Source organism: Passer domesticus, chromosome 7 (assembly GCF_036417665.1).
Source record: "Passer domesticus isolate bPasDom1 chromosome 7, bPasDom1.hap1, whole genome shotgun sequence".
NCBI classification, from domain to species: Eukaryota; Metazoa; Chordata; class Aves; order Passeriformes; family Passeridae; genus Passer; species Passer domesticus.
In genome coordinates this window covers 15,814,059-15,838,046 of record NC_087480.1, presented here as the reverse complement: position 1 = coordinate 15,838,046, position 23,988 = coordinate 15,814,059, and the positions used below count along the sequence as shown (strand labels likewise).

General features: G+C 49.2%; 2 protein-coding genes across 7 annotated transcripts in view; one reads left to right on the top strand and one right to left on the bottom strand.

Annotated features, from left to right (window-relative positions):
- Window positions 1-588: 588 nt before the first annotated feature.
- Window positions 589-7,586, bottom strand: LOC135304571 (nuclear pore glycoprotein p62-like). Of its 2 annotated transcripts, none has more exons than XM_064427130.1 (12): window positions 7,266-7,586; window positions 6,131-6,516; window positions 5,442-5,552; window positions 4,895-5,044; window positions 4,659-4,763; window positions 4,100-4,208; window positions 3,805-3,949; window positions 3,313-3,362; window positions 3,056-3,190; window positions 2,561-2,672; window positions 1,964-2,030; window positions 589-811 (listed from the first exon to the last, which is right to left on the bottom strand). In XM_064427130.1, exons 1-12 carry the CDS (start codon window positions 7,547-7,549, stop codon window positions 720-722), a joined length of 1,746 nt encoding a protein of 581 aa, XP_064283200.1. In that variant the 5' UTR covers window positions 7,550-7,586; the 3' UTR covers window positions 589-719. The 2 variants fall into 2 exon arrangements, with proteins under 2 accessions (XP_064283200.1, XP_064283201.1); XM_064427131.1 differs by having other exon boundaries at window positions 4,913-5,044.
- A 147-nt stretch (window positions 7,587-7,733) lies between these two features.
- DNAAF6 (dynein axonemal assembly factor 6) overlaps window positions 7,734-23,988 on the top strand; it is a 29,004-nt gene continuing 12,749 nt past the window's right edge. Inside the window, exons 1-7 of one of the 5 annotated variants that reach the window (XM_064427138.1) lie at window positions 7,734-7,775; window positions 9,022-9,135; window positions 11,330-11,393; window positions 12,472-12,577; window positions 14,388-14,484; window positions 15,273-15,358; window positions 16,872-17,646. In XM_064427138.1, the coding sequence (XP_064283208.1) occupies window positions 9,034-9,135; window positions 11,330-11,393; window positions 12,472-12,577; window positions 14,388-14,484; window positions 15,273-15,358; window positions 16,872-17,007 (591 nt within the window). In that variant the 5' untranslated portion in view covers window positions 7,734-7,775; window positions 9,022-9,033 and the 3' untranslated portion in view covers window positions 17,008-17,646. Of the gene's footprint in view, window positions 7,776-8,609; window positions 9,136-11,329; window positions 11,394-12,471; window positions 12,578-14,387; window positions 14,485-15,272; window positions 15,359-16,595; window positions 16,811-16,871; window positions 17,647-21,618; window positions 23,199-23,988 lie in introns of those variants that run through there. The other 4 variants (XM_064427139.1, XM_064427140.1, XM_064427141.1 and 1 more) reach the window with 4 other exon arrangements.

The following is a 23,988-nucleotide window of genomic DNA, read 5'->3' as shown; positions in this document are numbered from 1 at the left end:
CCAGGACAGGCTGCTCCAGGCTGGGCGCAGGGCAGCTCAGCCACGGGCTCACAGCCTCCTCCCAGGCATGCCCCTGCTCTGCCCTGGGGCACTCCATGGGCTGCAGGTGGATCTCTGCATCCCCAGGGGCTGCAGGGGCACAGCTGCTTCACCACGGTCCTCACCACAGGCTGCAGAGCAGTCTCAGCCCTGGTGCCTGGAGCACCTCTTCCCTCCTTCTCCACTGACCTCGGTGGCTGCAGTTGTTCCCCTCTTCCGCTCTTTTCTGGCCACAATTACAACTGAGCCACAAATTTGTTTTTCTTTCTTTTTAAATCTGTTTCACAGAGGCATTACCACCCTATCTAACTGGCCCAGCCCTGGCCAGCAACTCATCCACATTTTGGAGCCACCAGGGACATGGTGGAAGCTTCTGTCAGCCTCTCACAGGAGCTACCCCTGCAGCCTCCTCCCAAAACCACACAGAGCCCTCCAAGGCAGCACTGCTGTTACCTCACCAGCCTGCAGGCACAGCTAAAGCACAAAGAGCACACACTTCATCCAGTTCCTGATGGGAGCAGGTGAAATCCAGTCCAACACCACCAAGACTGGCTTTGAACAAACAACATATTTTATTGTAAAAAAGGAAAAAAAGCCAGGTCGTCATTTCAGTCCTCAGCTCCCAAACATCTCTGTTTTCTGTGGAGGTTTTATGTCCATCCTTTGAACTTGGGAGCGTTTCAGTCAAAGGTGATCCGAAAGCTGCGCTCCTGCTCCTTGCGGCGACTCTCACAAACCTTGGTCACCTCTTCCACCTTCCTCTGCAGCACGGCTGTGGCAGAAACAAGGGATTAATGGCACAGTCACCCCAGAACACAATACTGCACAGTTTTGCCTGCACAATGAAAAATATTTTCTTGTTGACAGTCACTCAGGTTTGACAGTGGACAAAGCAGGAGAAAAGCAGAACCCAAAGCACTGCCAACAAGAAAACTTCATTATTGAATGGCAGAGGAAAAAATGGGTCTCCTTTCTAGGAAAACTTAAAGGAAACAGCTATTTTCACACATATTCTGTAAAGAATTCAGATGGCACAGGAGCTGTACCAGATTTCCTAAAAAAGGCACGTTTGGAATGGGGAGCTTAGCAGCAGTGTTCTGAAAGAAAACACCTAATCAGACCCCGACCTAAGCCAGTAATTCTGTGTGAACACGGAGAACAACAGGCCTGCTCTCACACAAGCAGTTCCACCAGGTGTGAGCATTTCTCAGCACGGTAGCCAGGCAGTGCACTCGGGCTGCTGAGAGCAGAGCTGCTTTATTCTGCCGTGCCCCCGTGTGGCTGCACCAGTTAAAATCCAAACGCACAGAATGCCAGAATCCCTCGCCAGGAGGCACTCTCCCAGGGAGAAAAGTTCCTTTTTGCTGTCTTTAGGAAGACTCCACTGTCAAATGTTCACTCCTGAGTGCATCTCTCTGTGCACTGGATCTCAGGCTGTTGAGGCTAGGAAATTCCCACATTATTCCTCCTGTTATCCCACCTGCAGATCAAGGCAGGCTGCTCCATCCTACCTGGATGTGGCTTCCTGTTTTCAGACTGGGAGGATGATAACACTCAACACACACACTCCCCCCTCACCAATTTTCCTGCGCCACAGGCAAGCCCCACACTCTTTTAGAAATTGAACTATCTAACATTAGTTTGACAGAATGAATAAGGTATTCAAGTTCTCTGCTTTGCAATGATGCATTTCAAGAAGGGCTTTTTGGGTAAAAGATACCAGTTGCCAGGACTAAATTCTGAGCAGAGGCCTCTGATCAGGCACAGCAGGAGAATTCAAGCCCAGAAGGGACAGTGCCACTGAAGGTGAGCAGGAAGATTCCTCAGGCATCTTCAGGAATTCAGGGATGAATAAACACACACACACACACACATGCTCCTGCTTCCCATTCACAGTCCCAAAAGGCTGCAGGACAAAGCTCACCTGAATTCTGGTCAATCCACTGCAGGGAATCCATGTGTGCATTCAGAATTTTACAGATCTGCTGAAGCTGAGCAGAGAGAGAAGGTGCAAGTCAGTTGTGAGACTGCAGAAACAGCAAGAGGAGTCAAAGGCAAGTTTCTCCTTGCCCAGCCTCCCTAAGGCAGCAGCCACTTGGCCAGGAAAGTGTGTGCAATAATGCTGCTGCTTTGCTACTCCATACCAGCAAGAAAACTGCACAGTTTAGATGATATGCCTGTGGCGTTGGCTTATTTTAATTTAGACCAAGGAACCAGCAGAACATTCATCACCTAAGGCTTAAGTGGCAAAATTGAAAATGAATGTGGAAAAACTCAGTCTGCAGTACTGAAGGGAAATTTTTACTGAAAAAAAGGTTTCTCAGTAAAGGCATAAGGAGCATCAAAATCAATTTAATAGATACCAGAAGGAGCTGGTTATTCAGATCTTGTTTTATGAGGATATAAAAACAGAATAAAGAAAAAGTATGAGCAGAGTATCCACATGGGGACAAATGAAGAGTTAGTGCTATTTCAATATTCTTTGCCTCTTCAGCAATATAAAATAAAAGCTTGCACTTACTGGGTCACTTGTGTCTGCTGGGCCTCCTGATGTGTTCAAGTGATCAATGATGTCCTTCAGATCTTGTGCCATGCGCTTCAGCTGAGCATCAATGTTTTCAGCCAGTTTGTAGCTGCAGAGCACACAGGAACCAAGATCAGAGTGGTTAAAGAAAATCTGAAGACCTGCTTGCAGTCACAGCAACTGTGGGTATTCAGAAGGAGCTTCCACATCTGCAGCCAAGGGCAGCAGAGACCTGGGAAGAGCACCCAGAGAGGCTCCAAACCCACACGAAGGGACTCCCAACCCCTGTCTCCTTTGACATACACATGGAGACAGACAACCAAGAGTGTGGAGGACTATGAGTAAAATCCAAGCTGCAATGCATAAAACAGGATTAAATATCTGACAGCAGCCCTGATAGTTCAGTCCTGTCTCCCACCCCAGCCCCATCCCCTGCTGACTGCTGAGCACAGGCCTGTGCCCATGGCCATGCCCAGCAGGTTTGTGCCTCACGTCCTCTCCCGTTCCTCATCCGCGTGCTGCAGGTAGATGGTCCCGCTCTGCTCCTTCACTGACTCCTCCAGAGGGGTCAGCAAGTCCTCCAGCTCCTTCTGCTGGGACAGAATGAAGTCCAGCTCCTGATCCAGTCTGCAGAGAGAAAGTGCCAACGGCTTCCCTTTCATGTTGCAGACATGGCAGAGCTGTCCCACAAGCAGGCAGGACAATGCAGAGAAGAAAGAAAATCATTTCAAGGGTTCATGGTCTCCTACCTCTTCTGGTCAACCTTCACCTTCTCTACTTCTCTGTGTAGGGAAGTAATCTGGAAACAGAAGACATTGCATTACACCTTGAAAACCAAGAAGTCAGCTGTCCAAAGAAGAGAGGTGGGAGGGAGAAGGCAGCACAGGGCAAGTTCTGCTGGAAACAAGAGATGGCCACAGAAAGATTTACAGACCCCAGATGGAATAAGGGAGGGATGACCCTCCCTTATTCCTTACTGCTATTCCATCCCAATGATGGAAGAAACATGGAATGATCTCCCCTAGGAGAACCTGTTATCACAGAGCCAAGGGACAGACCAGACTGCCAGCCCCAAGGCCTAAAGGCCAGAACAGACACACACAGACTGTGAAAGCACCCAGGGGAGCTCACAGCTATTTCTCTCACAAGCACCAAGCCCCATGTTACAGGTGCCTGCTGCAGCTGCAGCAGAGCCCTTGAAGGAGCCAAGCAAGCAGAGGGAGGTTCCAGGGGGCCCTCACCTTCTCTCCGTTCTCGATCAGCATGCGGTCCCAGGCATTGACCTGGGTGGCCTGGTGCAGGAAGTGCTTCTCTTGGTCCTCCAGCTCCAGGCTCCACTTGTTGATCAGACTCTCCAGCTGGGCATAAGTCATCACTGGGGGGGCACTGAGAGGAGCGAGGGGCAGCACAGGACACCAGGTCAGGACAGACAAACACCACAACACTCACTGATTTCCCCTTCCACCCCCAGACCCAGCCTGGGCACTGCAGCTGCTCCTGGCCAGGCAGGAAAGGGTCAAGGGGAACAAAACCCACCTGGGTGTGGTGGTTGTGGTTGTGGCAGCTGTGGAGGTCACAGCCCCAATGGCACCAGTGGTAGTCAGGGGCTTCAGATTCAAAGGAAAGCCAGAAGCAGCAGTAGTCCCTGCAGGAAGAGCTTCCAGTCAAGCAGCACAAGGGGACACACCTGGGAGCTCTCAAACAGAGCAGCTCCAGGGGACACTGCCCATGGCTGCAGGAGCTGCACTGGATCCCTCTGAAGGGAACAGCAGCAGAGCCTACATCAGTCAAGGAGGGACTGAAAACATCCCCAGCCCACACCCCTGTAAACAGCCCCATGTTTTACTGCTGGAACCAACAACTGCCAGCACACCCAGCTCCTCCCTGCACCTCTGCAGGGGATCAGAGAACTCCTGTGTTTCCACAAGGAGATGGAAAAGGGACAGAGAAAGACAGACTGTGCAGTTTTCAGTTACTTGAGGGCATTACAAGTCACAGCTGCTGTGCTGCTGCTCTAACATGGCCCTTTCCACCTTGACAGAGCACTGAGTTCAGTCTCCCTTCTCTTCAGTGACTTTCAGCATCCTGTCCCTACCTGTGGCAGTGCTTGTTGTGGCAGCTGTGGTTCCAGGAACCTTTAATCCAAAGCCAAGTGTCCCCAGAGTGGCTGTCCCCGTGGAACCAGTGGAGGTGGCCCCCACTGTGAAGAGAAGACAGCATGAACAGGTTGCAGGGGCCATGGAATGCAGGGCCCTTGGAAAAGCTGTGCCCAGCCTGCCCCCCTCCCCTGCAGCAGCAGCCTGGCTGCCCCTTCCCTGCCCAGGGACAAACCTGCCTGCAGAGACTCACGTGAGAGGCTCGTGCTGCTGGAGGAGGCTGGGGCTGAAGAAGTTGCCACAGATGCAAACAAGGAGGGCCCCGTGGAGCCCAGCACTGAGGTGCTGCTGGTGGTGGAGGCCGTGGTGGCAGCTGTGGATGTGGCTGCAGGGACAAACAGCTCCAGGTGGACAAGCAGAGCACACTGAGCTCCCACCCCCTGCACAACAGCCCTGCTGGCAGGGTGACACCAGCAGCCCAGCCACACCTGGATCACTGAGCCCCTTTAATATTGTGCCTCCCTTCCCCTGTGCTCCCCAAACAAGCACAGAACAGAATCTGCCACGTGGGACACAGTCAGACCCACAGCACACACTGTGCAATGGCTCTAGGAGCTGTCACACATCCCCACTGCCAGGGCAAAGCCACAGCAACAAACACTTGTGGCCCCTTCCCACACCCCAGTAGAAGGTATTTGTCTACTTCCAATAGACAGCTATTGCCAGGAGGACAGCAGATTGCCCAAATTCTTGAGGAATTGCTTTCTAGAAGAGCTTCCTACCTCCCAGCTTGGCTCCAAAGGACAGGGTGGGTGCCTGGCTGGTGCTTGTGGTCAGTGTTGCTGTGCTTGTACTGGTGGCTGCTGTTGAAGGCTGTGCCCCAAAGGTCAGACCTGGAACCAGAAGCAAAAGGAAAAGATGGATTTCCTTCCTACAGGCTAAAGAGGAATGGCTGCCCAGCACTGCAGCCCCTGGCCAGGCCTGACAGAAACACCTCTGGCTCCAGCCCCTCGCTCCACTCTGCCCCAGCACAAGCCAGGGGCTGCAGAGCCTCACCCCCACTGCACCCTCAGATGTGCCCATGCCAAAGGCCCCTGGCTCCAGCTGCCCCTGAGGCTGTGTCACAGCACATGGCACAGCTGAGACAGCCACAATACACAGAGCACCACCAGACAATGTCTGAAGGGTTCAACCCACACACAGTAACACCAAACCAGCGGAGAAGGCTGCAAGCATCTCCCTTCTTGTTGTTTAGCCCAGCCTTTCACACCCTGATGCTGCTGCCCTGCCCCTGTGTGCCCTCTGCTCCCTTTGGTGGGTGCTCAGCACCCCTGGGCACTCCCTGGCTCGTTGCTGTCAGTGCTGCTCACAGCTGTGCACTGGGGATGGGGCTGGGCCAGCCCACCCCAGCCCCCACAGCGTGTGCCCGTGTCCCAGAGTGACACCCCAGAGCCCCCGGGCTGCTCCCCACCTGTGGGCTGCCCCCCGAGGCTGAAGGGCGCTGCTGCCGGGCTGGCAGCTGCCGGGGTGGCCGTGCTGGTGGTGGCAGCAGCCGCGGGGGCCGTGCCAAAGCCCAGCCCTGCGGCCGTGGCCGGCGCGGCCGCGGTGCCGAGGCTGAAGCCGCCCGTGCCCGCCGGAGCCGCGCTGCCACTGGAGAAGGTGAAGCCTCCTGTCGTCCCAGAGGGAGCCGTGCTGCTGCTGCCGCTGCCAGCAGAGCCAAAGGCAAAGCCAGACGGGGCTGCTGCCTGGCTCGAGGGCGTGCTGCTGGCCGCGGGGGTGCCGAAAGAAAAGCCCCCCGTGATTCCAGGAGCTGGAGTGGCAGTGCTGGCCCCAAAGGTCACTTTGGGTGTGTTCGCCCTAGGGAGGAAAAGAAAAGGAAAAAAGCCATCCTGCTTGAGACACACACCCACCCCATACACAGCTGGCTTTCTCCCTGCCCGTTGCTGACAGCAGAACCCTCCTTCCAGAGAGATGCACTCCTGGCCAGGCTCGTGTCCCACTTCTGACAGCAGCCTCCATCCAGCTGCTGTCTCCTGCCACCCCCCAGGGCTTTTCCTACTGCCCGTCCCTTCATCACCTGCACCCATCCGGTGCCTCAGGGCATTTCAGGGCAGCACACGTGCAGCTGCTCCTGCTCTCAGCTCACCCTTTCCATTCCCTCTACACGAGGCTGTTTTTTCCTGCTCGTCCCCATCTGAGCTCCCTTCCCACAGCTCCCATCTGCCAAGCTTTGCCAGCAGCAGCTCTGCAGAGCCGCTCCAGCGCTCGCAGCCTTTGCTGAGCGGCAAATCCCTCCCAACCCGCCGGGAAAACATTCGGAGCACTCCAGGTCGGGGTCAGAACGAACGAGACGCTCGATACCCGGCAGCAGAGCCGCGGCATTTCTGTGCGCTCGCGTCCCCAGCCCCGCTCCAGCCGGACAGGCGGAGCAGCTCCTCGGCACAGCGTGAGCGCTGCCCGTGCCAGCAGCGGCCGGGGCAGTGCCGGGGCTCGCCGCGAGAGCTTTCCCCTCAGGGCCCGGCCCGGCGCCCACAGCACCCCGCTCCCTCTGTCCCTCTGTCTGTCCATCCCTCTGCCCGTCCGGCCCCGTCCGGCCCGGCTCTCACCCCAGCGGGAAGGCGGCGGCTGCCGTGGCGGCGGGGGCCGCGCCGGCCGAGCCGAAGCTGAAGCCCGAGGGCTGCGCGGCCGTGCCCGGCCTGTTGAAGGAGAAGAGCCCGGCGGGCTGGCTGCCGCCCGCCGCGGGCGCCGCGCCGCCGAAGCTGAAGCCGGCGGGGGCGGGCGCGGAGAAGGAGAAGCCGGCGGGGGCCGTGGTGGCGGCGGGGGCGGCTCGCGGCGCGCCCAGGCCGAAGGCGCCGCCGGGCGCGGCCGCCCCGAAGCTGAACTGGCTCATGGCGCGGCGGCGGCGGCGGCGCGGGCCCGGCTGCGGCAGCGCGCGCCGCGATGGCGTCACCGCGCCCCGCCCCGCCCCGCCCGCCCCCGCGCCTGCCCGCCCTGCGCGGCCATTGGTCAGCGCGGCCGCCACTCGGGGGATGTCGGCTCCGATTGGCTGTTGGGGCGGGAGGGGCGGGGCGTGTCGGCGTTGCTGTGGGGACGGGGGACGCGGCTGCGGGAGCGGAGTGCGGGACAGGGGACAGACGGACAGGGGACAGCGGGACAGCGGGACAGGGGACAGCGGGACAGCGGGACAGGGGACGGACGGACAGGGGACAGCGGGACAGGGGACAGCGGGACAGGGGACAGGGACAGCGGGACAGGGGACAGCGGGACAGGGGACAGGGGACAGGGGACAGGGACAGCGGGACAGGGGACAGACGGACAGGGGACAGGGACAGCGGGACAGGGGACACCGGGACAGGGGACAGGGGACAGGGACAGCGGGACAGGGGACAGCGGGACCGGGGACAGGGGACAGGGGACAGGGACAGCGGGACAGGGGACAGCGGGACAGGGGACAGGGACAGCGGGACAGGGGACAGACGGACAGGGGACAGGGTACAGGGGACACCGGGACAGGGGACAGACGGACAGGGGACAGCGGGACAGGGGACAGGGGACAGGGACAGCGGGACAGGGGACAGACGGACAGGGGACAGGGTACAGGGGACACCGGGACAGCGGGACAGACGGACAGGGGACAGCGGGACAGGGGACAGGGGACAGACGGACAGGGGACAGGGGACACCGGGACAGGGGACAGGGGACAGGGGACAGACGGACAGGGGACAGCGGGACACCGGGACAGGGGACAGGGGACAGGGGACATCGGGACAGCGGGACAGGGGACAGACGGACAGGGGACAGGGGACAGCGGGACAGGGGACAGGGGACAGACGGACAGGGGACAGGGGACACCGGGACAGGGGACAGACGGACAGGGGACAGCGGGACAGGGGACAGGGGACAGCGGGCTGGGACAGGGGTCAGCGGGACAGGGGACAGACGGACAGGGGACAGCGGGACAGGGGACACCGGACAGGGGCAGCGGGCCAGGACAGGGGACACCGGGGCGGAGGCGCGGTGTTGGAGCCGCCCGACAGCGGGGACGCGGTGACGAGCATTTGTCCCTGCGGGTTTGTCGCCCAGAGGGTGGTCGGGCACAGGAGCGGGGTCCCAGGGTGGCAGCCCCGGGCTGTAAGGAGCATTGCACAGCGCTCCCCGGCACGGGGTGGCTCGGGCTGTCCTGCCCGGGGCTGGCTCCCGTCAGCGCATCCTCTGTGCTCCATTTTACGTGTTGTGTCCTCACGCACACAGGAGCTTGGCTCAACTCTTCCTTCCCAGACACGCAGCAGGGGAGCTGTGCTTTGCAGGCTGTCCAGGCACGGCTGGTTCCTGCTTCATCTGCCTGCTGTTCTTCCTGCACAGGTGAGCAGGGGAATGGATTTGGACAGCGTGTTCTCGGGCTCTTCTCTGCAGAGCCTCGCCAAGCTGCTGCGTGACGCTCCCGAAGAGGAGGAGGAGGATGGTGATGATGATGTGGTGAGCCTTTCCCGGGAGCTGCTGCTTCCTTCACACATTGTACCATAGCCTCGTGTTGTTAATCAAGGAGAAGCAAATCTCTTTTTCTCCAGAGTGAGTAAAAGCAGAATGAAAACCTCAGAAGGCTTTGGTCTGGCTGAAACAGCTCGAGGATCATTTCAGAGTAACAAGTTTTTTTCCCTGATTTTTCTAAGTTTTTCTAAGCCTTCTGATGTTTACATTCTTGTAGCAAACTTTCTCACACACCTTATGTAAATAACTTATTGTTTGTCAATCTTTTATGGAGGAGGAGAAATTTGGTGTGCTGTTGGTTTGTCCAGTGTCATTGGAGAGGTGGCACTGTCACCCTCCAATCCACTGTCACTTTTGGGAATCCATAAATGTTAGAGTCAGAAATTAAAAGTGCCTTTTTTACCTTGAGAGAGCTGCGTGTCCACATCGTGTTATTTCATGTCCTACAGTGACAGAGAAGCTCTTTAGAATGAGCAAGGTACCCCAGGAAAGCAGGGAGGCATTGTGAGCACAACATATGAGGAGGTTTCCTTTTTCAGCCTGAAGGAAAAGAGAACATGGACTTGAAAGAGCTTTAGATACTTCAGATTTCCCCCTGCTTTTCCCTGAACTCTGCTGGAGTTGAAGGCAGTTACAGCCAGATATGAGAGGAAAAATTTGCTGCTCAGCTTCTGAGTAAAGACCAAAACATCCAGAGGCAACTGAGTGTGTTAATTGCTTGTGTCAGGCACTGAAGAACTGTAGAGATAATTGATCACCGAAGTGCAATAGGTACTTTGGTGGCTGTAAAATAGGGAAAGGTGAACGATCATTCTAAGGTGCATAATCTGAATGAATAATGAGAGAAATATCTGAATGTATTCTGCTGTATCAGTTCCTCTCAGGAGCATGAAAACCACAGCATTTGGAGAACGTGCATTATTCCTGCAACATGCAACACCTGCTTTCATCCAGGCCCACCTGTGTGCTGGGAAGAAACATTCCCAGGAGCCCCAAAGGTGCCAGCAATGTAGAAGGCCTCTGTGAAGGCTCAAAACTTTGCCAAGTCGCTCAGAATTTTGAACAGATCATATTATGGCATGGATAACAACAACAACAACAACAAAAAAAAAACAGCAACAACAAAAACCAACCAAAAAAACCAAAATGAAAACAAAACAAAACAAACAAAAAAAACCCAACCAACCAAAAAAACCCCAAAAAACAAACAAACAAACAAACAAAAAAACCCAAACAAATAAAAAAAAAACATATTTAAAAACAGAACAAAACAAAACCCCAAAAAACCCCAAAAACCATATAACAAAAATAGCAAATCCCTGAGTGCTTCTCCAAACCATTCCTCAGCAAAGAGCTGACCAGCCCCCGTGGTGGCAATGCAGGTAATATTTGGGATAAGGGGGTACATATCCCTTGAAGTTTTCTTTCAGTGGGTTATAGATGTGGTCCTTCACACCCCTACTGTCCTCCAGCTGTTTAATGCCTGCCTTTTAAACCCAGCATTATTGCTGTACATCTCTGCAGTAAACATCCTGATTTTTAAAAGAATTTGTTTACATCTTATTAATAAAATGAATGACACTTCAGAGACAGAAATGGAAAGTTGCCACAAGAGATGTCAATTAAGTCTGAGTCAATCTGGGTAAATTGAAATCTTTATTTTGATTTAATTTAATGCTCTGTGCATATGAGGCACTTTTATTGAACCAAAGAATCTTCATATCTAGAGAAATGCCTCACATTGGCCTATTAGCACTAAATTGATTCATAATTAGAGGAAAATGTTGTTGCCTCATGATCTCTACAGTAAAAAGGAATCCAAATGCTGTGATGGGGCTTTCATGTAGCACCCTTGGTTTCCTGTAATATTTTCATGGCAGGCAAAGCATGGAAATTTTGCCAAAATGCCATGGAAACCAAAACTCACAAAGCACATCTGTCTGTGTGGCTGGGCTTCTGTGAGTCCTGCCTAAACCCAGTGTGTCAAGGTCACTTTCTGCTGTGTGAGAGTGAAGAAAAGAGAATTTTCAGTGGCTCAGTGATGAAACTGTGGGATAATGTTTTTCAGTTCTATCAGGGATTTGTTTGACCTTAGATGGTGTGTTGCATTTTCTGGCATCATGGTTGTAACCGAGCTTGGCTCTACAAAAATGGATTTAAGTCCTCTTGTCCTTCTTTGCAGCCACGCTGTTCTGTTGGTGCCATGACTCCTGGGAGTGTGGGACCAGCCAAGAAAGACACCACCAGTAAGGAGGAGTATTTCTGTGTTCTGGCATTCAGTCTCACCTCAGCAGACTCTAACAGCTCTAGTAAGATACCCCTGCAATAAAAGAGGGGCCACTGACGTTTGAGATGGGCACAGCGTGACATTTCTTACAATTACACTGTGAAATGATCCCTTTCCTGAAAGCTTAGCTCTAAAACATGCAAAGAGGAGCAGGAAGGGTGATGGCTCCAGTGGAGATGGTGACAGTCCAGAGCACAGCCTGCTCAGGGCTGCAGGGATCATAACTGAGCAGCAGGAGCTCCAGATAAACACTCAGGAAAGACAGGAAGGCAGTTTTGGTAGAGACCTGGCAAAGTTAGTGTTAAGTTTTTTTGGACTGAGGCTGTCACATTATTGAGCAGTTTCATTAAAAGCCCTAAGAAAGGCCAACAAGGGCCGGGGGGAGTTTTGCAGGAAGGGAACTGTGGCAAATATAATAGATTATTTTTGCTTTTATTGCTATCCAACAATAACCAGAGATTCTACTCTAAAATCTCCAAGTTTCACATTTACCAGCTCACTAAAAGAATATTTTTCCAGGCAGGACAGACATAAACCATACTATTCATGTGTCTTCAGCACCTTGTCTGGACTGTGCCCAATAATTAATGACAAGAACTGGGTTTCTATGTGAGGAGGTGATCCTCTTGTGAATGACTGCTCACTGAAAATCTCATGTCAGGGGGCTTGTGGGAGATTAGTGTTTCATCCCTCTACACTTTACTGATTTTGAAGTGCTAGATATTATATGCCAGAAAGGAGGATTTCCAGGAAATAAAGGTTGGGTAAAGAAGATTTAAGTGAAAGGAAAACATCCTCCCTCTGCAAATCCTCATTCATAAGAGAGTAAGGTGAAGAAGACTGTAATCATTACCTAGAATGCTTTTAATGCAAAGATTTTTCTAAAGCCTAGAAATTCTTTCCTAGGCTTTAGAAATAGCTTTTTTTTCCTTCTTTTTTTTTTTTTTATTCTTGAAAACTATTCTAAGCTTTCAGCAAGCCTTGAGGAACAGAGACATTTCAAAATGTGTCAGTGAGATTTTTCTCCTCACTTACAGGTACTTCTCAAGCAAAATCTGAAAACAAGAAAACCATTTGGAATATAGAGGAGGTCCCAGAAGGATCTGAATTTGATGATACGTGGGACCCTAGAGAAAAGCCAGAGTAAGAAAGCTGAGGCTGCCTGTGTGGGCTTTACATGGCATTAATGGAAATTAGAGCTAAACAGCATCTGCAGTCAGCTGAAAAGATTGTGTTGTGCAAGAAGAAAGGAAAATTATCAATGTTGCATCTAAAGCAATATGTGAGGAATGGTTTTAACCCCTCTCGAAATCTTCTGATCTCAGAACAGAAACTTAGTGTTGGTTTTTCCAACATAAGTTTATGTGCAGTGTCAGTTACTTGTATAAAGTGGGATTAGAACGGGAAGTAGGTCAGAAAAACGATTTATTAACTTTAAAATATGCCATTTATGTGAAATACCTGCTTTTTTCCTGCTGCAACTGAGATGCATCCATTTTTCCATACTCATAAATTCATAAAGTACTCCAATGTATATTTGCATTTCAAAGATTTAAGCTCTTTAGAGACAAATAGTACTGCTGAAGAAAAGCTGTGTGCAGGCAATTTTGAGCTCTTAAATCTTGTCATTCAATCTTGGTCTGTCAAAGCACAACTTAAAACCAGAGCCTTTTCCCTTGCTCATAGAAAAAGAGTAGAAAAAATATTCTTGAAATTAGGCACGTAAGTTGGAGTTTGTAGAGGTCAGAAAGCCCTGAGGGTCAGTCCATAAAGCAGCTTTTGCATTTCCAGTCGTTGTTTCAATGCCATGTCCTGGAGTGTTAAATGCTGGAGCACATGAAGCTGCACATTTTCCTGCATGTAATTCCCAGAATCTCCACTTTTTCCTGCATGTAAGTGAGGACATGAGGTGTCCAATTTCCCAGTTAAACACAGGACCTGAGACCCACCTGAGCAGGGACTCAGCCTTTCTGAAAATGAGATTAAACACAGGACCTGAGACCCACCTAAAACAGGGACTCAGCCTTTCTGAAAATGATTTGGAATTCATCCTCATGCACAGCTGTCCTTGAGATGGTCCCTGTCAGGTACAGAACACGCTGTCTCTGTATTGTGGGCACAAAGAAGCTTTTCTCGTGCTGTTCTTTGACCCTTCCCCTCTGCAGTGCTCCTCCAGCCTCAAGCACTTCTGGCCCTTGTTGCACAGATGAAGAGAGAGAATATGTCTTTACAATGGTTCATCAAATGAAGCACAGAAAATGTGCTAAAAGGAAAACAGATGGCTACAGAGGTGCATCCAGAGCTATTAGACACATTTGTCATTGACTTAGGAATTATTACGTATGCAGATGCACACTGGAGATGTGAAAGACTTTCTAAGAGCTTAGACAAGTGATCCACCCCGGTAATTTTGCTGAACTTGGTAGGAGTAGCATATGTTATAAATACAAATTCAGTTTTCCTTTCCTCATTCATTAATTACCAGGAGCAAGGGAATACGTGATTCTACATTTTGTAGATGTGAAGGAGAACAAAATATATGTTAGCTGAATGCAAAACTACAGTCTGGCTTAAGAGTGTTATGCTCAGGCTGCAAGAATATGCTAAAGGACAGAACAGAACACATGTAATTGTGGCATCCTCCTTTTCAAATCCATCCCCCAGGAGTTTGACTTGTTGATAAGCATGGTATCCACTTAGGAAGCATCTCCTGGTCCTGCCAAGGCTGCTTAGGGGAGCAGAGGCAGCATGGTGAGTGCCTTGGGGGGTGGAGTAAGTGGTTTTAACCTGTCTTCCAGCTGTCCCAGCCATGGCTCTGAACAGAAACCCAGTGCAGATGGATTGGAGCCTTGAAGGGAGGCTGCAAAGGAGGAGAGACAGTGTGGGGAGGATCCACAGTCCTCTGGAACCACAGTCTCCTTCAGTCTCCTGCCCCATGACTTCTCTTTGGCAGGTATGAGATTTCATTCAAGCAGCACGTGGGAACAGAGGATGTCTTCTTTGGGATGACTGGGAAAGACCCCTCCACTGCCTGCTGTGAAGATATAGTGGTGAGCTGAGCCTGGAGCTCTGGTCCCTTCTCTGCTCTTCCTCTGCCTTTTCCACCTTCCCATCTTCCTGAGGGGCAGAATGCAAACACCAGGTTCCACTGCTGCCTTTGACTTCCTGTAGCATTTTCTTGTAATTCTCCAAGCATTTTTAGATGACATTTACACTTGCTAACATGAGGAACTTGTGTGTCTCCTCAAGGACCAAGTGTGCTCAAGGGAATCTGTGCATATGCCCCATGGGGGCAATAAAATGAAGGGAATAAAATGTAGCTGTAAGGTGAAGTTTCATCTTGGACACAGTTCTGGAGAGGAGAGGGACTGAGAAGGAGATTTTTTTTCATCTTCCTGCATTTTTTACAAGGTGTGTGGGCTAGCAGAATGCTACAACGCTGACAGCCTTTAAAGTTCCAGCTATCAGATCCTGCCTCATCATTATATAATCAAAGACCTCCCTGGTTTCTGAGCTCCAGGACAGGTAGAACTGCTGTGTTATCTTTCTAGCAGAAGCGAACTGTCCCTGCAATGCACAAAGCCTGAGGCTTTTGCTGGGTGTTGAACACCTGTCAAGCACATTAGCAGCTCAGGAACTGGAAGAGAATAGGATATCAATACACATCACCACGCTATTGAAAGCAGTCATTATCACTGTCGTATTTGCTCTGATACAAATTACCTACTCAAAACGTTGCTCTTTGATACTAGCATTGAAATATTCATGAAAATGAGCTCTTTTATGGCTTTTAGGGCAACATATGTAATCACAGCTTTACCTCTGCCCATCATTTCAGATTAAAATCAAGCTGCCAGAGACAAAGTACTCAGACATCACATTAGACATCCAGGACAAGGTTCTTGACCTTCGAACTCCCAAAAAGTAAGTGTAGCACAACTGATAGAAGTACAGTTAATATCCTGTTTGAAATGGGGTTTAGCCAAGCTTTTAACTGCAGTCTGTGTGGAAAGCAAAGCTAAAGATCGTACTATTAATATTTGCTTGTGAAAAATAAATACAGGAAAAACACCACCCATAGTCCATCCATAGGTGTACAATCTTCTGGCTTTGAATCTGTGATACTGTCCAGTAAAAAGCTTTGGGACATATTTTGGCTACTTAAACAACAAGGTTTCAGGGGCTCAAAACACCTGACAAAAAGCTGCCCAAGGTCTTGAAAGACTTAGTCCAGTATTCCTTAGCACTAATTTGTACAAATACATATGACTGAAGATGGTAAAAAAAAGTGCAGATAAATTTTCAGTAGCTGAAAGCCAAATTATAGACATATCCAAGCACAAATTCAGAGATGGAAATGTTACAAGGTTTTCAAAAGAGTTTTCCTTTGATTTTTTTAATAGGGCTATTTCAAGCCTACAAAGATAATCAACTGACTGGTACACTCTTGGATTTCTCAGTTTTCCTGCATCTCTCCCTCAGTGTGCAATTCCTCTGCCTGAGATTTCCAGATAATTCTTATGTCTGTTTTGCTCAAAGTCCTTCTTCACAAAGGCTGTTTTTATAAGAAACCTTAATCCTCTCTGGGCTGACTTGCTGCACTGAATGGGGTGTGGGAAGATCTATACGAGAATAGCTTTCTGCAGATAAATTTGAGGTGCAGGCCCTGGATTAAGGCCTAAATAAGTCCCCAGTAGAGTAGCTATAGAAAAGCCTCTTTTCTCTGCCAAAACCAGGCAAAGTCAGTTACCCTGTGCTTTGTTATAACTCAAGGATGCAACAGGGGTGGAAGAAGGTTTGGGAATGTTAGTTTTGAAACTGGAAAATTGGGAGGAATAATTGTTCAGCTAATGACTTGCTGAACCTATGGGCAGTAAGAGAAGTAGCTTAATGCAATGCTGCAGATGTAGGAAAACCTCAGCATCCTTTTCCTTTTGCAATTCTATCTTTTTGGTGACTCAGATCTGCCATTATCTTCTCAGTACCCAGCTGTCTCTAGTCACAAGCCTAGCAAATAAAAAGTTCACCATAAATCTGATGGTTGCTTGGGTACAGCCTGAACCAGTGCTGCTTTCACAAATATAAGTGCAAGTCTTCTCAGTGTGAAGGAAACAATCAAGATGTCAAGTTCTACGTGCTGAAAAACTTTGTTCTCCCACAGATGGGTAGGAAGACTCCAAGCAACTGCTTCCAGCTCTGTAGCTCTGGGGCTGCTTCTAAGCCAAGCTGCTTTTAAGCGATGGAAATATTTCAATATTTCTATCAATGTCCAGTCTTGCTGTGCATGAGGTGTTGCAGGAACCCCACAACCCATCACAATTAGGAGATCTATTGGAATAACTTTCCCTGGCTGAGGAATTGCAGGAGTGACTGGCAATGGCATCTCAGCTGCTCACCTGCTCTGAGACACTGACATCCCCTGTGTCCTCTTTCACAGGAAGCTGCTGCTGCACCTCCCCTACCCTGTGAACAGCAAGGAGGGTAGAGCTCGTTTTCTCTCTGAAGAGGAGATCTTGGAAGTCACCTTGAGAGTATCAAGGAAGTTGGATTTCATAAATTTTTCTGATGGGTAGAAAGATAGAGAAAGTTTGCAAAATGTAATGTTCTGGTTTCAAGTCTTTTGGAAACCCAGCTTGTTCTGAAACAGTAGATGGCTTCCCTTGAACAGTCCAGGGAGATGTCTCTGGAGAGATGAGTCAGGAGGAGCACAGCACCCACAGGGTCTAACAGCTGATGCTGTCTGGCCCTCACACTGCTCTGGTTAACTTTCTGCTTCCTTCAGTCTGGTACAGACCCTGTGAATCAGCAAGTGGGAGATTTCAGTTCTGTAAGCCACAGAAAGCCTTTGTGTGGTCCTGGCTGAGAGGTAGCACAGACAATGTCTGGGGCTTTGGTACCATTTCAAGACTTGCAAGTGCTGATGTCCTTGCTTGGTCTCCCGTGCTGGGACTGGGGCCAGTTCAGAATCCTCTCTTGCCTATTTCTTGGTAAGAAGATCATTCTTCAGGGATCCACGTCCACATCTGAGGCTCCTTTCCACTGGCAGAACAAGTTAACCAGCTATAGTTGGACTGCTGAACATCTCAGCCCTTTTGAACAGTTTTTTGACAATTTATGGTTCAGTGTTGTCTAGTCATCTGCTGTCCCTCCACCTATTTTTCTGATCTTTCTTGATTAATAAAATAATAGGTTCTAAGGAATACTTCCAGTTATCTTTGAGTCTGCCTTCTCTATATTATGCTCTGAGACCTCATAAAAGTTGAGATAAGAGGAATTTTGCATAACAAAGCTTTTCTCAAAGGGCTGAAATGCTGCAAAATCTGTTCTTTGGCCTTAAGGTCCAATCTGGAGATACAGAGTTGGGTAACCAGGGTGTTTCTCTCAGTAGCTGCTGGGCAAATATATTAATTTAACATTGTTAGTCCTGCAGGAAGCAAAGGTACTTGCTCAATGATCAAAGTGGAGAGGACAAGCAGGCCCTGGCATGGTAATGGCACACTTAACCAAAAGCCTGTGAGTACCTTCAGAGCAAAATGCCTTGAGTCCTGCATTCTTCTGGGGGTGGAAGCAGAGGAAAATAATTGACAGACAGCACCTATGCAGCTGAGTTTGTGGCAGGCTGTAATGAGAAGATGGATTCTCCATGATGGATTGCAGACACTGACAGTGAGTGCAAAGTTGTAATCCCTGTATGTTTGTAATACACTGCATTATAACTCCAGGACAAATTAGGCTGATGTCTGGACATTTCAACCAGTTCCTTGAAAAGTGAACCATTGCTTGGGTCAGAATAATCCTAATCAACTTCTGCTTTAGCCTTAATGCACTGGAAAGTAGATACTTCATTTGTGATTCATCACAAGCTATGAAATATGCTCATAACACTCAGGGGCTACTCCAATTGGTGTCTGCTTAAGCTTCCAGAAATTAGATCTGAATGTCTCTTCTTCCAAAGCTGTGGTTGAGCAGAACAATGTAGATGTATGAGAAAAGGCTGACATCATTCCTCCTGACTCAGTTTTTCCCTCCTGTGCTTGCCAAACAAGCTGTTTCTTGGAAAAAGATTGTCTTTGTGGTCCCTAGACAATATGCTGCTTAATTTTTGCATTTCTTATACACATTACAAGAAAAGTGGAAGACTGACCAGTATTTATATGCATGTGAAGGTAACATTTGTCCAAATTAATTCAGAATATCCATGGCAGGGTACAAGTCTCCTGAGCCCTACTCCAGTGCTCTATCCACAATGTTATATTGCCTTTATAATTGGCAGTAGTAATTTACTAAGCCTTAAATCATCAAGTTCTGCTTAATTTAATGTCAGTGTTTGATACTGAAAACAGTGATGAGTCTGGCTCATTGTGCCTCTCTCCAGTGTTAGTTTCTTATGGAAATGAGCATATGCCACGCTGGTATCCATATCATAATTGATCTCCAAATATTTTTTAACCTGAGGGCATTTTATCAGCATTCAGGAGACAAAAACCTGAGGTAAGTATGTTCTGTAAGAAATAGAAAAGGGAAATACAAATTTGTACTGCTTAAGGGGGAGGTTGTAATGTGATTTCTCTGTGCATCCACCTCCAGGCTCCTGTAGGTCATCCATGAGGAGGAGCTGGCAGGTTGGTGACACTGGGCAGGAAAAGGGTGATGTCCTGGCAGGGGGAGGCTGAAACCCAGAGTGAGGATAGAGGAACAGAGGGGACAAGCTCATGAGCAACCAGGCTTTGTGTGTTCCACTCAGGATGAGCTCTGCTGCCCTTTTCTCTGGAGTAGGGACACTGCTCTGGGGATGGGCACTTTGCTGGGCTGGATCCACAGCCTGAGAGCACCATCTTCACCTGGAGAGCTTCTCACATTCTCACTTTCTTCCTATCAAGGGCACAGAGGCTGCCCTAGGCAAAATTTGAGGTTTGGGGTTTGGATTTTTCCAGATATCCTCCCAAAACAGCTACCAGGTCGTCAGAACTCCCAGAAATCTGGAGGCTACAAGAGTTGACTTTTTTGCTCAGGTTTGAGGGGAGCTTTGCTCTGCTGAAGTAGCACTGGCAGAAATCCTCCAGGAGGGGAACCCCCTTTGCCTCTGAACACCAACACTGATGCCGAAGTGCCACTCCAACACCTGCAAGCATCTTAATTAATCAAAATTATGAGCCCAGCTAAACAACCCAGCCATTAAGCCCCAGCCATTAAGCATCATCAAGCTTTATTTGGTTCCCATAAGAAGCAGCTTGATTAAATGCATTGCAGTTAAGTGGAGGGTAGTGCAGATGTGGAACTGAGATAGAGGCTTGTTTGCAGCAGCATCCCAATAAACTGCAGGTTCTCATCTCACCTTCTTCACACATTCTGTCCTCCAGCTGTGGTTGCAGAGCCACCATCCCCATTTTGACTTGTTCCTGCCTTCTCTCAGAGCAATGGTGGTGTGCTAAAATACATGGCCCAGCTGACTCTCTGAATTTCACCTCTCTTCATATTCCCCTTTGTCCACCTACTGCCCTGGGACAAGACACTGGCCTCCTTCTATAGCTGGAGGAAGAGAAAACCCAGATGGGTTGCTCCATATAAACACCTGAGACAGTGCAAGAACTTCAATTTCGATTTTTCCCTTACAGCTGCAGTCTCTCACTCTCATCTTCCCCCAGGTCTGCTGTTGATGTCATCATATACCTTTCTGTTTGTCTTAAAAGACTACTTCATTTTTCTGCTGTTTAGTTTAAAGTTTGTACCCAAACTTTGTGTACTTCTTGCACTGTGTGAAGCACTGCTTTATCAGTATATCCTTCCTTCCAGACAAAGTTTATCTGAAATGACTAAGCTGTACCTACGTGCACAGACAGATCTGTCTCCCTCACGCTGGAGCAGCTCCTTTTCAACCTGCTGGTGTGTCTGTAGATTTTACCCTCTGCTCTGCAGCACCTGCAGCTTGGATTCCTCCTTGTTCCCTGGGATCCCCTTCAGGAGCTGCTGCCACAGACAGTCATTGTCTGCCCGTGCTCCTGGCTCCAGGGAAGGTGCCTGGAATATGCTGGAGGCTGGTTTGTTTTTTTCCTATGATCTTCACAAATAGGAGATGATTTTTCTCTTGGTGTCTGTCTTTGCTCTCTTGGTGTCTCTCTTCATTCTGTTTTGTCCTTCGGGCAAAATCCACTTTCAGATTGTGATGAATTCATCAGAGGATGGTGAACAACATCTCTGTTTTTCCCTTCCCATCATGATTGTTTGTTCTGTGCTCTTTTCAGGAGACTGATCTCTTCTGTCCTTTCCTAAGTGCTTTATCTCCCCTGATGTTCTCACATTAGGACATTTCTCACCAGACCCTCCTGGCAGCTTGCAGTGGGCATATCTGACCCTTGCTGGATGTGGCTAATGTGGCTGAAGTGTGTGATTCATTTCCCCTCGCTCAGATCAGTGCTGGGTGAAGAGCTCTGTCCTCCCTTGCTGTGTGTCCTGCCTGTGTGGGTGGGAAGGGGACACAAGAGGAGCAGCACAGGCAGAACCTGGAGTGTGTTAAGGCACTCAGTGAAGGACCATGGCACAAAAGCAGCAGGTGCTGCAGCCTGTGAGGAGTGTTGACAGAATTGAGAGGCCTCTTGAGCCCTTGCTTCAAATGGAGTCAGTACCACACATCCCCAGTGGAATCTGGTTATAAAGAAATGAACCAATTCAGAAAAAGTCAGAATCATTCAGAATTTCAGCCTTCCCCAAGGCCTGAAAAGTTTCTCTCTGCTTCCTGATGTGTGTCCCCACATCCCAGGTGAATACTTAAAGGAGTTTTTCAAATCCACTCCAGGGCAACTGTGACACAGGCAGCAGAGGAATGCCTTTGGTTTCGGAGTACTTCTCTCAGTCCATGGGAATCTTTGATCATTTGGGGCTTTCTCATCTCAAGGCCTCCCTTTCATCTTTTTTTCTCTGCCTCCACACACTCATTTCTGAAGAGAACATCATAGGAAGCTGCCAGAACGATAGCAGCTACTGTCCACCTACAGTCCTCAGAGACCATCTCTCTTTAATTGGGTGTCTCCTTTGTGCAGCTCAGCAGCCTGGAAACTCACTTCTGATGCTGATCAATATTTTTTTTTAACCATGCCATTTTAACTTGATGGTATCACAACCCAGCAAACACTTCCAAGAGTGCTATGTTGTATTTACTGAAACAATTCTCTGATCCTATTTGGCAGCCTGTCTCCTGCAGCTGCTGAACAGAGAGAAAAAGAGCCACACACCTCTTCTGGAAAACTCTTGTCATGTCAGAAAGCTGTGTGAAAAGGAGCAGGATAGGAATGGAGATGGACACAGCTGATTTTAACTCATCAGGTGATGCAGACAAGGCAGACATTTGCCAAACTGTAGATTAGGAACTGTACAAATGTAAGCACCAACACTTGACTTAAATGATACTGTGAGCTCTGGGTGGGTTCCACCCCTGACAGGGGCCCAGATAATGAGAATTTACCACCCCTGGGGATTCCTGTGACTGGGAACTGCTGATGGGATCTCCTGAGCCAGATTCCTGTAGTTATATCCCCAGAGCTGCTCTTAGGGGCACTGGGGCAAGCTGGCAAGTATAGAGAGGAGGATGAGGGATTGACTTCACCTGGGATAGTCAGCCATACCTTTTCTCACCTGAGCTGAGCCCAAGGGTTCCATCCAGGATGAGGTGAATGGTGAGGAGCAACACAGTGAGAAACTAGACGAGCAGGGCTGTGTTTAAGGCAAACTAAATGGTGGGTGTGGATTGGGACACTGCAAGTGAGGGAGTGATGTGAACTGGGCAAAAGCACAAGTGGGAGAAGAAAAACATCATCAAAGTTCATTTAAAACCACTCTGTTGAAAGGGAAGTTCAGCCAGCCACCCTGAGCTTAGGGCTGATGAGATACCTTTGTTAGAATGTCACCAGCACTGAAAATCCTGTGCCAAAATAAGCCGTGGGAAGGGGACTGTGCCTGGAATAGCTGTGAGGTCTCCAAGAGGGCCTGAGCACTCAGGTCATGGAGATTTATTGGGCTGGGAACCTGGGGGTCAGGCTAAGGTGGCCCATTGCAATTACTTTTGTCAAGAGCAGATGAAAGGGGCACTGGTGTTGGGAGTTCATGAACCCTCTCAAGTGCTCCCAACAGCCTGAGTCTCTGTGTTGTCCTTGCAGCACCTCTTTCTGGGTAAGCAGAGCTGTGTGTGCAGTGCCTGGGTGACAGATTGCTGTGCCCTGACCTGGAACAGGGGATGTCACATCTAGTTTTAGGCCTACATGCATATGCATGCTTACCTCCATCCTTTTCCCTATTTAGAGCAGCCCACGTTTATTTAAATTTTTTTTTTAACAATTAAAAAAAAAAAGGAAAAAGAAAAGAAAACCAAAAACCCACCCACAAAAATAAACACAAAAATACCACAAGTTTTTGCTCTAAGATCAGCAGGTAAATGCATAAATGAGGGCATTAGATTTGTTCTTATCCTGGAGCCAGGGTAGGGCATCCCTCGGATGAAGGGAAAAGTTTCACAAAGATTCTGCAAGGTTGTCTTGAACCAGTGCTTGGATAAGAGAGCTGAAGGTGATTAACTGCTTGCTGTGATACAGATGTGAATGAAAAGAATGGCTGAAGTAATAGAAAACCCCATTTCTTTTCTCTTGCATCACGAGTTCCCAGGTTTATGCTCAGTGAGTTTATTTCAATTGGACTGCTGCTTCTATTTGGAACTAATATTTTTGTTTTCTTGAATAAAATGTGTTTTCCAATGCTGTTGCCCTTCCCCAAACCACAGCCAAGCAGCGTCTCAGCCTACTTTCTTAAATCAAGAGAATTGTTTATGTCCTTGGGAGCTGGCATAATAACATCTGAAGGAAGCCACGAGACACAACAGGAATTCATTCGTAAGTTAATGAAAGCTGTGCAGTGCAGCATAAGGATGATCAGGGCAGGTCTTGGGCAGCATTTGTCAAGCTAAATTCCTTTCTGTTGAAATTGTTTTCCTTGGGAGGATCATGGAGCAGCTTAAATACTGCTTCTATACAAGTTTGTTATATAGTATTTTTTGGTGTAAAAATGTGTAATAGAACAGCGTACAGCAGAAACAGAAGAAAGTTGATATGGATCAAAAAAGAAAGAGAAAATTGCTTAAATGCCCTACCAAAGGGGGGAAAAACCCATCTGGGTAGTGTGGCATATTTTCCATGGAATTTGTCACCTGGAAGCAGAATGTTTTGGTACACACTGGGGGAACTGGAGATGGGCTGATGCCAAACACCTGATAAAACCAAAGCATACAGAGCCTGAAGCCATCTGAAGAAGCTCTGAAGAGCTGGGAAGGAGTTTGTGTACAAGATCTTAACCAGAAGATGAGCTGCTATGGTGAGCAAGGTCAACTCTCCCCCTTGATTTGGGATTGCTCTCGTGGTGGGAAAATGACGTCCTAGAGCAAATGTGGACTGGAATGCTAAAGCTGTGCTCGGAGCAGGTGGACAGAGCAGGCCAGGGGTGGAATATCACAGCATCTCTTGGGCTATGAGTCAGAGCAGACTCGTCACCATCACGCGGCTTTCCCGTCACAA

Coding starts and splice junctions, on each gene's coding strand:
- LOC135304571 (XM_064427130.1), bottom strand. CDS start 7,549: ATGAGCCAGTTCAGCTTCGGGGCGGCCGCGCCCGGCGGCGCCTTCGGC. Junction 2,031..2,560: donor CAGCAGACACAAGTGACCCA/GTAAGTGCAAGC, acceptor CTCTCTGCTCAG/CTTCAGCAGATCTGTAAAAT. Junction 812..1,963: donor GTGGATTGACCAGAATTCAG/GTGAGCTTTGTC, acceptor TTTCTGCCACAG/CCGTGCTGCAGAGGAAGGTG.